Source organism: Atractosteus spatula, chromosome 1 (assembly GCF_055471065.1).
Source record: "Atractosteus spatula isolate fAtrSpa1 chromosome 1, fAtrSpa1.hap1, whole genome shotgun sequence".
NCBI lineage: Eukaryota > Metazoa > Chordata > Actinopteri > Semionotiformes > Lepisosteidae > Atractosteus > Atractosteus spatula.
Window position 1 is genome coordinate 6,303,203 of NC_142706.1, and position 14,481 is coordinate 6,317,683.

The following is a 14,481-nucleotide window of genomic DNA, read 5'->3' on the forward strand; positions in this document are numbered from 1 at the left end:
AGCTCAAGGAAGTAAAACCCTTTTTGAATGTGTTTAACTATTGGCATAATAGGCATACTCAGAAGTGCATTGAAATCCATTGCTTTCTTTGAATTAAAGTATATTTAACTTAAACTGATACATAGAGAAAGATCCCAGTCTTGCTGGACATCTGGTAATCCTACAGATGCCACTAGACTGGCATTACCTTGTGCTACAGCCTGTTACTGCCTATGAGTATGAGTATTGTCTTCTCAGCTAGTCGTTCCCTGGGAGAACTCATTAGCTGCAGGGTCACATTGCCTGGCCAAACACCTAGCAGTACTCTTTCTTTCGTTTCCAGTTCAGACACCTCTCCAGGCATCCCATCCCATCCCATTTAACTAGCAGTACAGCAATCTGTTAAAGCAAACAGGGTAACCAGAGAAACCAGAATCCGCAGCCTGATTTTTAAAACTTTATTGCCAATTGTTAACGGTGGCAGGACAAGCAGACAAGCCTGGCCAGTCTGTACTCATAAGCCTTCAGAAAAATAAAAAAATGTCCTTTGAGAATAAGGAAAAACGAACACACAGTGTATGAACTGTATATAAGTCTAAATACATACACAATAAGGTCGTAAGTTCCTAAATAAAATATACCATTAGGTTTTATGACCCAGGAGACTAACACTTAATAAAATATTGTGGCCCTTTAGGGCCACATAGACTTAGGAAAAAGGAACTAAAAATGATGCAAACCCCTGACCCATCACACCCAGAGAGTGTGGTGAGAGGGGACCCCCAAAAGGAGCCTCTGCAGATCCCTGCACTGTGGCCCTGCATCTCCCTGTCATTTGAGTCAGGGGACCCTGGCTGCGTTGTCAATGTCATGGGGTCCTGACTGCCCATACACTGAATACAGCCTCCACCCCACACGCCTGAAGGAGGCTCCACAGCAAGGGATAAACCTTTGCTTGTTCCTTTGAATACACCCTAGCTGGGGGGAAGGAAATAAAGAATCCTTAAAAAAATTCCTGCTCGTGTGCCTATAACCATGGCTGACGCTTTAAAGTACTGCGTCAGGGTCCAGAAGTGTATAGCAAACCAGAGTGAAGCTGATCTGTTTTGTTGGTGGTATTCTCCACTCCAGAGCATCAACTTTCAATGTCCGGACCTCAGCAGAAAGACATACAGTACAGCTTTAAGGCATTTCTTGGGTATTGTTATGCCAAATAAATATACCAAATGTTGAATAAATGTCAACAAAAACATATTAGGTGTTATTCCTAAAACCTTCCATCTATTTTGCCCTGAAGTAAATGCTGTTACTATCTTGTTGAGCCCCGTGCATATGTCTTCGCATTAGTCTGACAGAAGGGAAACCATTAAACGGCCCCTTTTCCCTTATTAGCATGGAAAATACTACTCAGTCAGCTGCTTGCAATATGAATATAGGCTTGTGAGTGGAAACAATTATTTCGTATTCCATTTTTATGTTATTGATGCATAAAGGTCTGACATGATGATATTTTTATCAAATGCTAATTTAAAGTACATCTGTCTTGTTGTATCAGCAGCGTATTGTAATGAAATCTAGGAGCAATATTCTTTTCTGAAGGTAACATAGGCACAAATCAGCTTGACTGAGATAGTTTGTTAAGGTTGCTGTCAAGAGAAAGGAGATTTATCAAGTCTTTAAACTCTGTTTTGTCAGTTGTTGCCTTTAAACTATGATACAAAATGATCAGCCCCATTTCTCTCTGATCATGATGACACAAGACACAGGCTTATGCTGAACAGACAAATCAGATTTTAATCTTTGTCAGGAGCTGGACAGAGAAACAAAGAGCAAAAGCCGTATGGAATTGTACAGTTCCTGTACAGTTCCTGTGCTTGTATTTCAGAAGGATAATTCCAGAAAAGTGTGGGAATGCGTTCTTGGATGAGTCTTTTGTTAGTGTTACTGTCAATATAAGATTTTATATTTCTGTTGCTTTTTAGTGATATCATTTGCCACCACAATCTTTCCATCAATTATTGATATGGTGATTAGCTACAAGTGACTCTTCTGTTTTAATTTAAATTTTTGCAATATATCCTAGAATTGTAACTTGGGAGTTCTATATTTATTATGTTCCATAATGAGGCTCAAGACTTTACAAAAGCAAATTGCAAATTTGTACTTGCTCACTTAGACTTGATATCAATATCTGTTTCACTCACATTTTTCGGCTCATGCAAAGATACCTTGTTGAGATCCTTTTTCAGCTTTACAGAGGCTTCTGATAAATTTCTGTCCTTTTTACAGGCACCTTTCTTAGAATAATAAGACATGGCATATAGTCTTCTGCAAGTTGCTGTGACATTTTCTGTTCTGGTATTGATAACATGTGCTGGTATTGATAACATGGGCTGGTATTTATCCTTATGAATAAGGTAGAATTAACACATTGTGTGTTACAATGTACCATTCAAAAGTCTGGAAACACCACGTACAAAGAGGTTGGAGAAAAAAATGCATTACACAGAGGAACATTTCTGATAAGTAGGATGGCAGTCAAATTGTCCTCTCTTTATCTGGATGGCTGTACAATTGAGGAGGACATGTAAATTGCTTAATAAATCATGGAATACCTATTTGGACTTCTGATTACACTGCATTTTGAATTTGCACTTGAAATAATGCATGAAACTGTGTGATCAGTAACACCCACCTGTGTAATATGCAACTATCCTGATAGTATAGTATAGCTGGCAAACACACACATAATGTCACACAAATTGACATTTTAAAATATTCCTTGTAAAAGGAGTATGCACTAGGCTGCTTCCACAATTAGAAATTAATGTCTGTAGTATATCATAAAAGAAAAGACAGCTGTCTGTTCACCGATCCAAAAATATTAATACTGTACATCAAAGGATTAAAGTACCTGTAAAGAAAAAATAACCATATTATCAACACCAGGCTCTCTGTTCTTGCACTTTTTCCAGCCATTTGATAATGATTTCTGGAAGACATCAAATAAATAATTGAAATATACTTCTGTGTTTGTATTCTAAAACAAAAAAATAATACAACTAAGCATTGAATAGTTTCCTGAAACATTGATGCAGCAGGGATACTTCTTCCAGCTTGCTTTTTGTCCAAAACATCTAGTTGCTCTTGTCTGTTGCTTTAACACCTGTGTCTATGCTCAGTGAAGACATCTTACATTTCAAAAGCTATTAAGGAGAAGTATTTGCTCCATCTGTCATCATTTCTGCCCTACAGCTAAATACTGAGATACTTTATATCTCATGAAAAGGTCCAGGTAGATCCAATACAGTACTACTGCTTTGGTCTGATTAAAAACAAAAGCCAGATGTGTGTCAACATTGTTGATGAATATACAGCTAAAGGTAGATTTGTTAAAGATAATTTAGAGAGAACCAAAGACCTCATCAACAGCATTTCACTGGAAATTCACTTTCATTGTCTTTTTGAACATTTTGAAAACAAAAACTTTCTTCACCATGTCATTTCTGTCGAAAGCACTGCACAGATAAAACAACTCAAGACAAATATATACATTATTCTTAAGCAATATAAGTTAAGGTAACTACTTTGCTGGTTTCCTGACATGACGTAAAAGCAAAAACAAAAAGAAACAAATCATGTGCTAATAAGCCCTGCAGAATTACTCTAAAGCTTGATTTATTGGAAGTTAGCTTGTAATAGCTTTGCTGAGATGGCAGAATACTTGGGGCCAGAAGTTAGATGCAGGTATCCTTAATTTCTCCCCAGACTCCACAGCTGACAGCTAAAGCGTTTTTGAAATGTGCATCATTAAACAGAGAAGAGAGAAGATTACAGGCAACACACACAGAAATTAAATAAACTGTAATCCACATAAGATGAATTTGTAAACCACAGCCAAACAGTGATTCATGACTATAATACAACATGTAAGCAAAGAGACAAAGACTTATTGGATTTTTATTGAATTCTACCACACACAAGCCTTACACCCAGAGCCCTGCCAGAACAAGACAAAAGTAATTTTCATATTCTAGGGAAAGACTCTTAGCTTTGTTTATTTCTACATGTACTGCACTGTCAGCGTCCTTGTGTAGTTTATATTAATGTTAGTACCAGGGCAATTAGTCATTTCAAGGTTTTGTCTGTGTTAATGTCATGTGAGTTCAGAAAAGCAAAAGAAAATTCTGTATTACTAACACTCACATGCACACAAGGATACAGACCACTATTTTAGAGCGTGAAAACTGTGCTAATGAATCAATCTGTGCCAATCGCTATCTATCCGTAGTGTAAGAATATTTCAGAAATCAATGGCACAACATCAGTCCCTAGACAACCACAAAAAACATTTCTAACCAAAACAAGCTAAACAATGAAGATTTTGTGGATAGTACTGCAGTCAAAGTTCAAATTCATATCAGGTCAATTTCAGGGTTAATTCAGGGTCAGGTTAGATGTCAAAACAAAGCAGGGAAGCACTTCAAATTTTCTTATATGTCAGCCCAGAAAAGTCTTCGGACAATATGAGTATGTTTAACAAGCATGAGTAAAAATGTTCTGTCAGTTAACATTTTCTGAGAAAGGCATGAAGCAATGTGATGATTTTAAATTGGCTAACAACTGTAATGATGTAACTACTGTAGTGTATCATAAATTAGCTAGAGTGTTGTTGGTTTCCTACCTGTTATTTATGTATTAGTTAATAAATTTAAGCATACTTAAATAGTTGCTTAAATAATTAACCACAAGTGTTATTGTTTTCATACGTAGGTACCATTTGATGTTGTGTTAAGATGACCTTTAGATGTCTGAGGGAACATTTTTGAGTCCTGGAACCAATCAAATATTATAACACCGGAATTTCTATTAATCTAGTTTTCAACTTATGAGCAGTTTTTAAGGAACAAATTACAAAAGTACCAAAGTTTGTATAATGAGGGATCACTGCATTTTTTCTAATTAATACAAGTATAAATAGAATAACAGATGTCTTATAATGCTCAGCATACTTCAAATCATTACAGTGCTTTTGTGAATTAAATATTGTTTTAATATTTTTATGGTGCTATTAATTTAGGAATTTATTTTGCTTTTTTTAAATAGGGCAAAAAAGCACATTTCCTAAATGCTTAAAATATATTTTGCTATGAGTTTACACTACGATTATAATGTCAAGGTTCTCTTTTAAAGTTGCTGAAATTGAGCCCTGCTCTGTTGCCGACATAATTGATAATATAGAACAATGAAAATTTCAGATTTACCTTCCAGTATTTTCCTGGTAATTTTCCACTCCGGAGATGACACATCCAATTTGAAAGTCTTACTTTTGGCAGGCTATGAACTTCCATGCCTTTCACATACAATTATTATACTAATCGCTGTTGTTAAAATGCTGTAACCCATTCTCTGACAAGAAAATATTGCCTGGATTGAAATTTAATAATTTTGTGTGTGTTCATTTCAGAAAAAAATATGATAAGAAATATAATTAGATTCAAACCTTAGAATCAATTATTTTGATGCTTTTATGTTACTTTTAGATTTAGTGGCTTTATATATTATATGTGTATAATGTCCTATTATAAAAAGGGATGTTTCATTCCCTTGTATATTATATATAAAATATAATACATGGTATGTATTTTATATATTACTTATATTTTTATCAATAATATATTTATTAAATAATTCAGGTGGGTAGCTGCGTCAGCATGCGTAGGCTGCAAAGGAACAAGTAATAGGTTTATTCCATGCTGAAAAAAAGAAGAAAGAGAACACAACGTTTCGGCCGTGGAGCCTTCTTCAGGTGTGAGAGAGACAGGGCAGTAGGCAAAGGTAAAGTAGCGGGAGAACAAAGGTTGGGAGGGAGGAGGAGTGAGAGGCGGGAGCAGGGGACAGAAAGAGAGGCCAATCAAGAGGTGTGAAGTCAGAATGGGTGCAGAGATATTTCACACCTCTCTGCACCCATTCTGACTTCACACCTCTTGATTGGCCTCTCTTTCTGTCCCCTGCTCCCGCCTCTCACTCCTCCTCCCTCCCAACCTTTGTTCTCCCGCTACTTTACCTTTGCCTACTGCCCTGTCTCTCTCACACCTGAAGAAGGCTCCACGGCCGAAACGTTGTGTTCTCTTTCTTCTTTTTTTCAGCATGGAATAAACCTATTACTTGTTCCTTTATTAAATAATTATGTGTATAATTTCCTATCATAAAAAATGTCTAAGTCCCCTTGTTATAATGTTATAAAGATCACCACGTCGATTTTGGAGTTGCTTAGCTTTACCTGAAAACTCTTTTGGCCTCTAATATTCAAGAATGAAAGAAAAAAACTGAGACTTTTGATGAAAGTATGAATTTGTGCCTTTCACCAAGATTACATCTCAAAGGAGTTCTCCTGTTTTATCTGTTGTGTACAGCAGAGCCTTGGCATCATGTAGCTGAAAAGCAGAAGAGAAACACCAATCCCTAATCAAAAAATCCTATAGGAAGTCGCATAAACAAGATCCAGTAGGAAACCCAGTAGAAATACATCACATAACTTTGGAATCTTCCCATTATTGTTTTCTGATAGATTCCTAGTGAGTTTCCAATATGAATCTTACTTATTTTCATCTTGAAAGCAGTTGAAAGCTGAAAATCCAAAAATGATAGGCCTCTTATTTAAATTGTTACTTTAAAAAGATTAATCGTTCATATCACAATGTGATAGTTACACATACAATGACATTTTTACAAAACGTTGCAACGCGCAGACGGTATAATCCATCAGAGTAATGTCATTCTTGTGTGATTATGTTAATGGAATTTAGTAGATGCTCTACTGCTGAGATCCTTTCAAATAATCCTATTTGATAAAAAGACCTTAAATAAACCTTCTAGAATATCTAAGAAAAATTCATTTGGATTATACAAATCCTATAAGACTGTACCAGAAAAATGTAAAATTACCTTTGGAATGTGTGAAACCGGGAAATGAATTGTGAAAGTTTGTTAAAATGTTATTAAAAAGTTCTGAAACATATGAAGCAGCAAAGTTTTTAGATAATGTAAAATTAGTCTCAAAATGTCTGTTTAGCTCTCTTCACATGTATTTATATTCTGTGTAGTGAGAGTTCAGATTTAGAAAGGAAGATACTGCCCCCTGTGGTCTGATCACAAACATTTTTGTATTCAATTTCTGCTGCACAGCCTGATAACAAGTACTGTATATCATCCTACTGAATCATTATCTCTGTCTGGTTTTGTTTCAACCATGGCAATATTATGTGTTTATATAATAATAAAACAATATATACAAAGTATAAAAACAATATAACAGGAGTTTCATTTTTATAATTTATTTTTTTCATATTGTCATAGCAAGTATGACAAAGTAAGTAAGCAGCAATGCAAAATTAATAAAGGCTATGCGCAGTCTACACGTCATTTTCTTTCAGTTCAAAGGTTACTTTCAAAACCTGTCCACTATGGTGCAAAGCGGTAACCACAGCTTCTATATCTATTCTATATTTCCAGGAGCGGAAATACAGATAGTTGACCTAAAATACAAATACCAATGTAAATTTACTGAATGAGGACATTTGGGCCACCACATGCAGCCAATGTGGCTTGTATGAGCCACGGTATAAAAGTCTATCAGCATCTGATGTGACACTATTCTTCCATGACAAATTGAATCAGCTCATGTACAGTTGACAACAAGTGGAAAACACTCTGAAGTTTCATTCCAGAATTTTCCACGGATGCTTGATTGGGTTCAGAACTGGTGACTGAGAAAGCCGTGACGTGTGGAGAACGTCGGTCTCAGCTCATCAGACCAGTGGGCACACATGCTCCTGGGAGACACCCCTCCTGATAGGAAAGACATGCTGCAGCAGGGGGTGAAGATGATCACTCAGTACTGTTACGCCAGGCCCGTAGGAGGAAAGAAAAAGGGCACAGCAGAGAAAAGAAAACGGCAGGCAGCTGAGATGCACAGGGGAAGCAGTCAGATCTGGGCCGGAGACAGGAAGGGATGATAGATAGCTAGCAAGTGGGAGCATTGCAAACAGGAACCAGAAGGCTGTGAACGGGACACTCACACACTCACACACTCACACACTCGTCGACTCAATATCAGAGCCCTGAGGGCTGGTTCCTCAAGGTTTAAATACTGTGCGATGTTCTTAACGAGGTTGATAAGCTTGTTAGAGATGGCCCTGATGAGCTCCTTGCATATGTGGAATGCGCCGTGGTGATGGAGGGTGCTGATGCAGGAGCATTGGAGCTCGTCCGGGCATCACAAGTACCATTGAGTAGTGACTAGAACTGACACTGCACACTAAGGGAAAACGTGCACTCAAACTTTGCAAGGAAAATAAGCCACACAAAATTACAGAGCCACCAGCATTCTTCAGTGTGGGAATCAAGCACTTAGATCCTGCTCATTTGTCGAGTACATGGTGAAAGGTGCTGTGAGTTCACTGGACATGCAAACTAACTTACTTTGTAAAAATGTATAAAGCAGGCTGTGCACTGCAATCTGTCTCCTGTAGCCCACTCTGTGTGGCTCTCAACAGACTGTTTTTGATTATTCTGCCTGCTCACAAACCAGGCTGAAATTTGTGATCACTGGATCTGCAGTTGCTCGTCTGTTTTACCTTGCACTTATAATTGAATGCACAGATATGACCCTTCAACTCGCTGTTGCAGCAATGCCAGATACACTGTAATTACAGTACAGGCAACCAGATCTGTCCAGCATTTGTATACAAAGCCCTAAGCTTGCTGGGACAGCATTTGCTTAGTTAACCCTTAGTTACACCTGTGTGGAAGCCTATCCTTTTAATATACTGTACTTGGTGTGCCTCATTTATCCACTAACTGTATCAGTCTAAGGATACATCAAGGCAGTCTGAGTAGAAGCAACAACAGGGAGAACAATTCCTATCAGTTTGACTGAAGCCAATATATTGAAGCAAACAAGATAATTCTGTTTTCATTCTGAGCTTTCAATTACTTATAAGGCTAATATCAGGAGTCATCCAACCTGGTTCTGTAGAGGCTTTCTATAGACAATATTTAAATCTTCAGTTTCCAAATGCTGGAAATAATGTACATGTAATCAATTAAGCATCTGATTAGTCAAGGTAAGTGATTTAAAACTTTATTTAGAAACAAATCGCAATACCCCCTAGGATCAGAATTTCCTTAATTGACAGATAAGCTATGTTAACTTATAGTTACGTTAACTTTAAAAATAGGTGATTAAGGTGATCTATAAGATTTACTGAATAGAGGCTCTCTAGGACCATGATTTTAAATAAGTATTTTATTTATTAATCTGTTCTTTGTAATGTACAACATCAATATATCTGCTGCATATCCGCTGAATATACTGTATTCTGAATCATTTGGGGAATCCAAAAAGAATTTTAAACATTTAACCAATTAATCCATTTGGGTAAGATATAACGAGACAACGTGATATGCAGGAAAAATATGAACTTATGTTCCCTTTTTTACGCTCCTTGTCACCTCCTACACCTCGACCAGCTGTATCACTGTTTGGTTTGGGAATTGCAATGCTTCAGACCGCAAGACCCTGCAACAAATTGTGGAAGCAGCTGAAAAGATCATTGGAGCCTCCCTCCCTTCCATTTCTGTCACCTATCACAAACGCTGCCTACACAGGGCCTCCAGTATAGTAGATGACCCCTCCCACCCCTCCCATAAGCTCTTTGCACTCCTACCATCTGGAAAAAGATACCGCAGTGTACGGGCTAGATCCACCAGACTCTGGAACAGTTTCTTCCCGCAGGCTGTCAGGCTCCTCAACACCCTGGAATCTACAGTACTTGCACCCATTCCAATTCCAGAAACAGGGTTTAAATCCCCCCAGTGTGTTGTGTATATTGTATTATGTATTTGCCTTAGTAATTTGCACTTTGCACTATGTGTATCCTGTCTACAATGTCTATGTCAGTGTCCTGTCTGTATTTGCACCGTGGACCAGGAGGAACGATATATCTTTCCACTGTATACTTGTACATGGTTGGAATGACAAATAAACATGAACTTGAACCCCTGAGTGTGAAATGACAATGCAGGAAGTGTGATAAGATGTGTGTGCTTGTCTGAATGGGGATTGTGCACATATAAAAAACCTGAATAGCACCACAGTCATGTCATCTTCTAATGAAAGACAGAGAGAATGTGCTCTAGAAATGCTGTTTTCAGGAATGTTTCATTGGGACATCACCTGGCCACTCAGACCATACATATTCACCACCTCTTTCTACAGCTCCAGAGACTTCAAGACTTACAGTTATCACATCCTGTGTTTTAAAAATCGCTCCCTATCTGCAATGACTGTGAACTAAAATACCATTGTCAAATATTTCTAGTTCAACAAACAACATTTAATTGTGTCTTGCAACCTTTACAGACCCTTCTTGTTGTGTCCCGTCATTACAAAATGATGCAAATATATTTTTTACACTTAATATTTTACTCATATATAAATTCTTAAACTAAAGCCTTCTGAGGATAAGTTATATTACAAAAACTTCAGCAAAACCTAAAGAGAAAAAAACTATGATATTTTGATTGCATATGGGTATATTGCAGACCCATAAAATCAATATTTAGTGGAAGCACCTCTGGCAGTAATTGTAGTCACTTGCAGTCATTTTGGGTAAATCTCTACCGCACAAGATCTAGGTGCAGTTTTTGCCCACTGTTCTTTGTGAATTTTCTCAAGGCTTCTTGAGTTGCTTTAGGATCACTCGTGGACAGCAGTCTTTCAGTGTTTTCACAGATTCTCAGTAGGATTCCCCTCAGAGATCTGACTGGGCCACTCAAGGACATTCGCTTTCCTATTCATCACTGCACAACTACACAAACTACAGCTTTGGCCTTGTGCTTTTGGTCATTGTCCTGCTAAAAAGTGAATTTTTGTCCCATTTTATTTCCATCAGTATTAACAAGGTCTCTAATCGCTGATGATGAGAAAACAGAACTATAACATAATACTGTAACCATAATGCTGGACAGAAGGGGTGGGTGAGTGCTGCACCATGTTACAGTAGGTTTGCATCTGATGTAAAACCTAATTTGATTTAGACCATATTTAGGCTGCATTTAAACCTAAATTTTCCAATTTTGTCCTGTCAGGATACAAAACTTTTTGTCAGTATCACAAAGGTGTTTTGTTGCAAACCCTATGTCTGATTTGAGATGGGGTTTTTTTATTTCATACAAGCCCCCTCTGTGAAGTGATCTGAATACTGTTTTCTCCCATCTGAGCCACTGAACTCCATAACTCTTTAAAAGTAGTTGCTAACCTCATAGTGGCATTTCTAACCAGTTTCCTCCTTGCCCTGCTGCTCAGCTTGGAGGTACATCCTTATTTATCTCGGCGTTTTCCACTGCTTAATGATTAGATTAACCGTTCGCCAGCAGAAAAATTAGAGTAACAAAACGTGCGCCTCTGACTCTGCACTGTTAGGTTCACTATTAACAATACGGCACTGTACTTCCTGGAGCTGCAATACAACAGTTGACCAGCAGATGGCTCACAAAGCACACTCATTATACTAAAAAAAGACAACCTTTAAATGAAAATAATCAAATGCTGGTTTGGGTGTGTGTCATACATTAAAGAGAAAAAATAGTCCTGAAGGCTGAGAAGACTCTTCTGTTGTGAGGTTATGTATTCTAGAGGCAAGTATGGCTTTATGTGATCATCATTTCTATCTCTGTTGATAGCTCTTTGTCTTTGTATTAGCAGTGGCCAGATCAGGTATTAGGTCAAATCTCTTTTTTCAGAAGAGTCGTCTTTTTCCTGTGTTAGAGGTGAAAATCAATACGGAATCACAAGATCTCTGTTAAAGCGTCCTTCCAATTTCATTAGACAATCTACATATAAATGAAATTAAATCATGCATCCATGGAGTAAAAACACATCAAATGTATGTGGAGGTTTGACTCACTCGTGTGATGCCTGTGCAGGACGCCACCTTGTTCTGAGTTTTAAATGCACTTCCCAGTAACTTCATCTGTGTCCTCTAGTTTGTGTTTCACTGCCGATTTTGAAGGAGCTCTTTGGGTTGACTTGGTCAGTGCCTTCGAGGATTTAAAATACATAGGCCAGATCCCTTGGCAGTCTTCTCTGTTCAAGACTGAAAACGTTCAGTACTTTAAGCCTGTCAGAGTGAGACTTTCCTTTACGGCTGGGTATGTACTGTGCCTGGTCTCTTTCCACTGGATGTAATGTAATGACCAAACTTGCACACAGTATCCTGAATTGTATAATTTGACATTAAACATTAATTACATATAGTTAGAATTCTACACAAGTAACTATATCCTGATTTTATATTTCCATTTGTATTGTTTCCTCGTAGTATCTAAAAATTAAATCAGCTTCCTTTTCTTATTTTAGCTAAAACATGCGCTTTTAAACCTAAAACTCAAAATCCTCAGAAAAGGAGTTTATATTGGCACCGCAGAATGCTCTGTATAGCGTATTATGCTTCAGAAATCGTAAAACATAATATACTATGCAGATCATTTTCAAAAGGGGGAGCTTTTTGGCTCATCTCTTATAATTGTTTAGCTTGTTCATTTTCTATTCACGTTAGGATTGTATTGAGGGCATCTTTCCTCCAAAAGACGGATTAGAATGAATTAAGATGGATTCATTTTCGAGACTGTAATTAACGCGATTAGCAAGCATTCTTCTTTTTCTGGCTGCATGTCAAATAGCAAAGCACAATGAGCAAATACCGGAAACGATATCCGCTGATCGATCTATACCATTATCGGAAATGCGTTTGTCTTGGTGAGGGTCGTTGCATCTCGGAGTCTATTCTAGAAACACTGCGATCAAAAAGGGACTGAGAGATATAACTATAGACCTGGACTGGAAGCCACTTAATCAAATTACAACATTGAAAAAGACAACAACTTTGAAACTCCGTGACTTCGGGTGGGATGACACAGCAGCAGAAAACAATTTACCATAATTTTGACCTGACGGTAAAAAGTTCATGAGAAGCCAGAATGACAAATTATTTTCCTTTTAGCATTGTTTGAATTTCTGAATCAATTTTAGCGCATAATGAAAATAATTAAAAAGGCAAATGGCGTTTTGTTATGAACAAGTCACGGATCAACGAGAAACATTTCTGTAGTTTTTTTATGCACTGTTTTGCGCTTTTGCTTCCAGGTAATAACGTTCGCACAAATAGTTTTTTTTTTTGCCACTGGCGCTTCAGTCATTCAAGAAACTTAACATTTGTCCCTTGCATGACGAGTTCAAGTGTGTGAAACTGTTAAAGGTACAACCCACAAAATATTCCTAGACTTTCACCACTAGAGTGCGTACTACCAGCTACATAAATTTGAAAAGTTGAAATTATTTGAATTCTATATAACCCTTGACAGCATACAGGAGGAAACTAGCTAAACGTATATTGTTGTATGCGTCTACATTCTGGTCCTAAAACCTGTAGTTTATTTTACTGCCTGTTACAATTTCCCTAAAACTGAAATAATAAAAAAAAAAACTCCAAAGACTACAACCATCAAGTTCGAACACCCATCGGGTAATGTCAATAACGAAATGCATCTTGGGGCGCTGTAGTTTCGTGACGACCTGGAAAACAACGGGACCCGGCGGGCAGAATGGGGCCGATAAAACAACATTTCCCATAAAGCCCGAGGGTGGGCAGATGACGCAAACGACGCAGTTGCGCGGGGACGTGAGCCCTAGCATCCCATTCCTGTTGGGCCGGCCATGTTGGAACCTGAAGTCTCTTAGCTCTGTGGAGGAACAGAGTGACTGGATATTTTGGATTCCTTATAACAGCCTTTCGAGGTGAAGGTGTGAGCCAGAAATCTACCGAGCGGGCAGCGTTTCGACAGACGGCAGACTGCCTGTGACTTCAGAGGGAAGGGGAACGAAAATGAGCCCCACCGACGCAAAACGGGGAGCGAAACGCAGGAAGAGCAAGCGGGGCGGTGGCAGCGGTAGTTGCAGTGGTGTTGTTAGCAGCAGCAGTGGAAAGGCCGGGGCTTCTGCCGCGGCCCGGAGTCCACAGGCAGCGGGAGCCCAAGCGGCGGCGATGGGCTTGCTGACAACCGGGGGTCCTGGGGGTGACAGCGCTGGCCTGAACGGGGAGGTGAGGTTGTTAGCCGCGGTGTGACGACGGGTTGATAGCGCGCACGGTGTAGAGACGGGCTGGATTGCTACACCTTTTGAGGCCTGCAGAGATTGAGAGTTTTGTTTACAGACGGATCAGCGGTGTAAAATTGCAGGGCTGGGGGTACTACCCCGGGGAATTTAACCCCCGTAGACGGACTGCTCGTAGCATTCTGCAGAGGGCGAGGCAGGCGGGTTTGTTATTCTTGCTAAATCGCAAGGTAAGATGCAGGAGGCTGCCTGGGTTAACCTTGATATTATAAGCCATAAACTTGAGAAGTTGACTCTTGTGATCACGGTGTGTTTGTGTTTCGTGA

At 38.6% G+C, this 14,481-nt stretch overlaps 1 protein-coding gene across 2 annotated transcripts in view; it reads left to right on the plus strand.

The window, feature by feature from the left end:
- The first annotated feature begins 13,736 nt into the window (after positions 1-13,736).
- The window catches only part of fam193a (family with sequence similarity 193 member A), a 30,215-nt gene continuing 29,470 nt past the window's right edge, over positions 13,737-14,481 (plus strand). For both annotated transcript variants that reach the window (XM_088908742.1, XM_088908756.1), the window contains exon 1: positions 13,737-14,144. In XM_088908742.1, the coding sequence (XP_088764868.1) occupies positions 13,929-14,144 (216 nt within the window). In that variant the 5' untranslated portion in view covers positions 13,737-13,928. The remainder of the gene's footprint in view (positions 14,145-14,481) is intronic.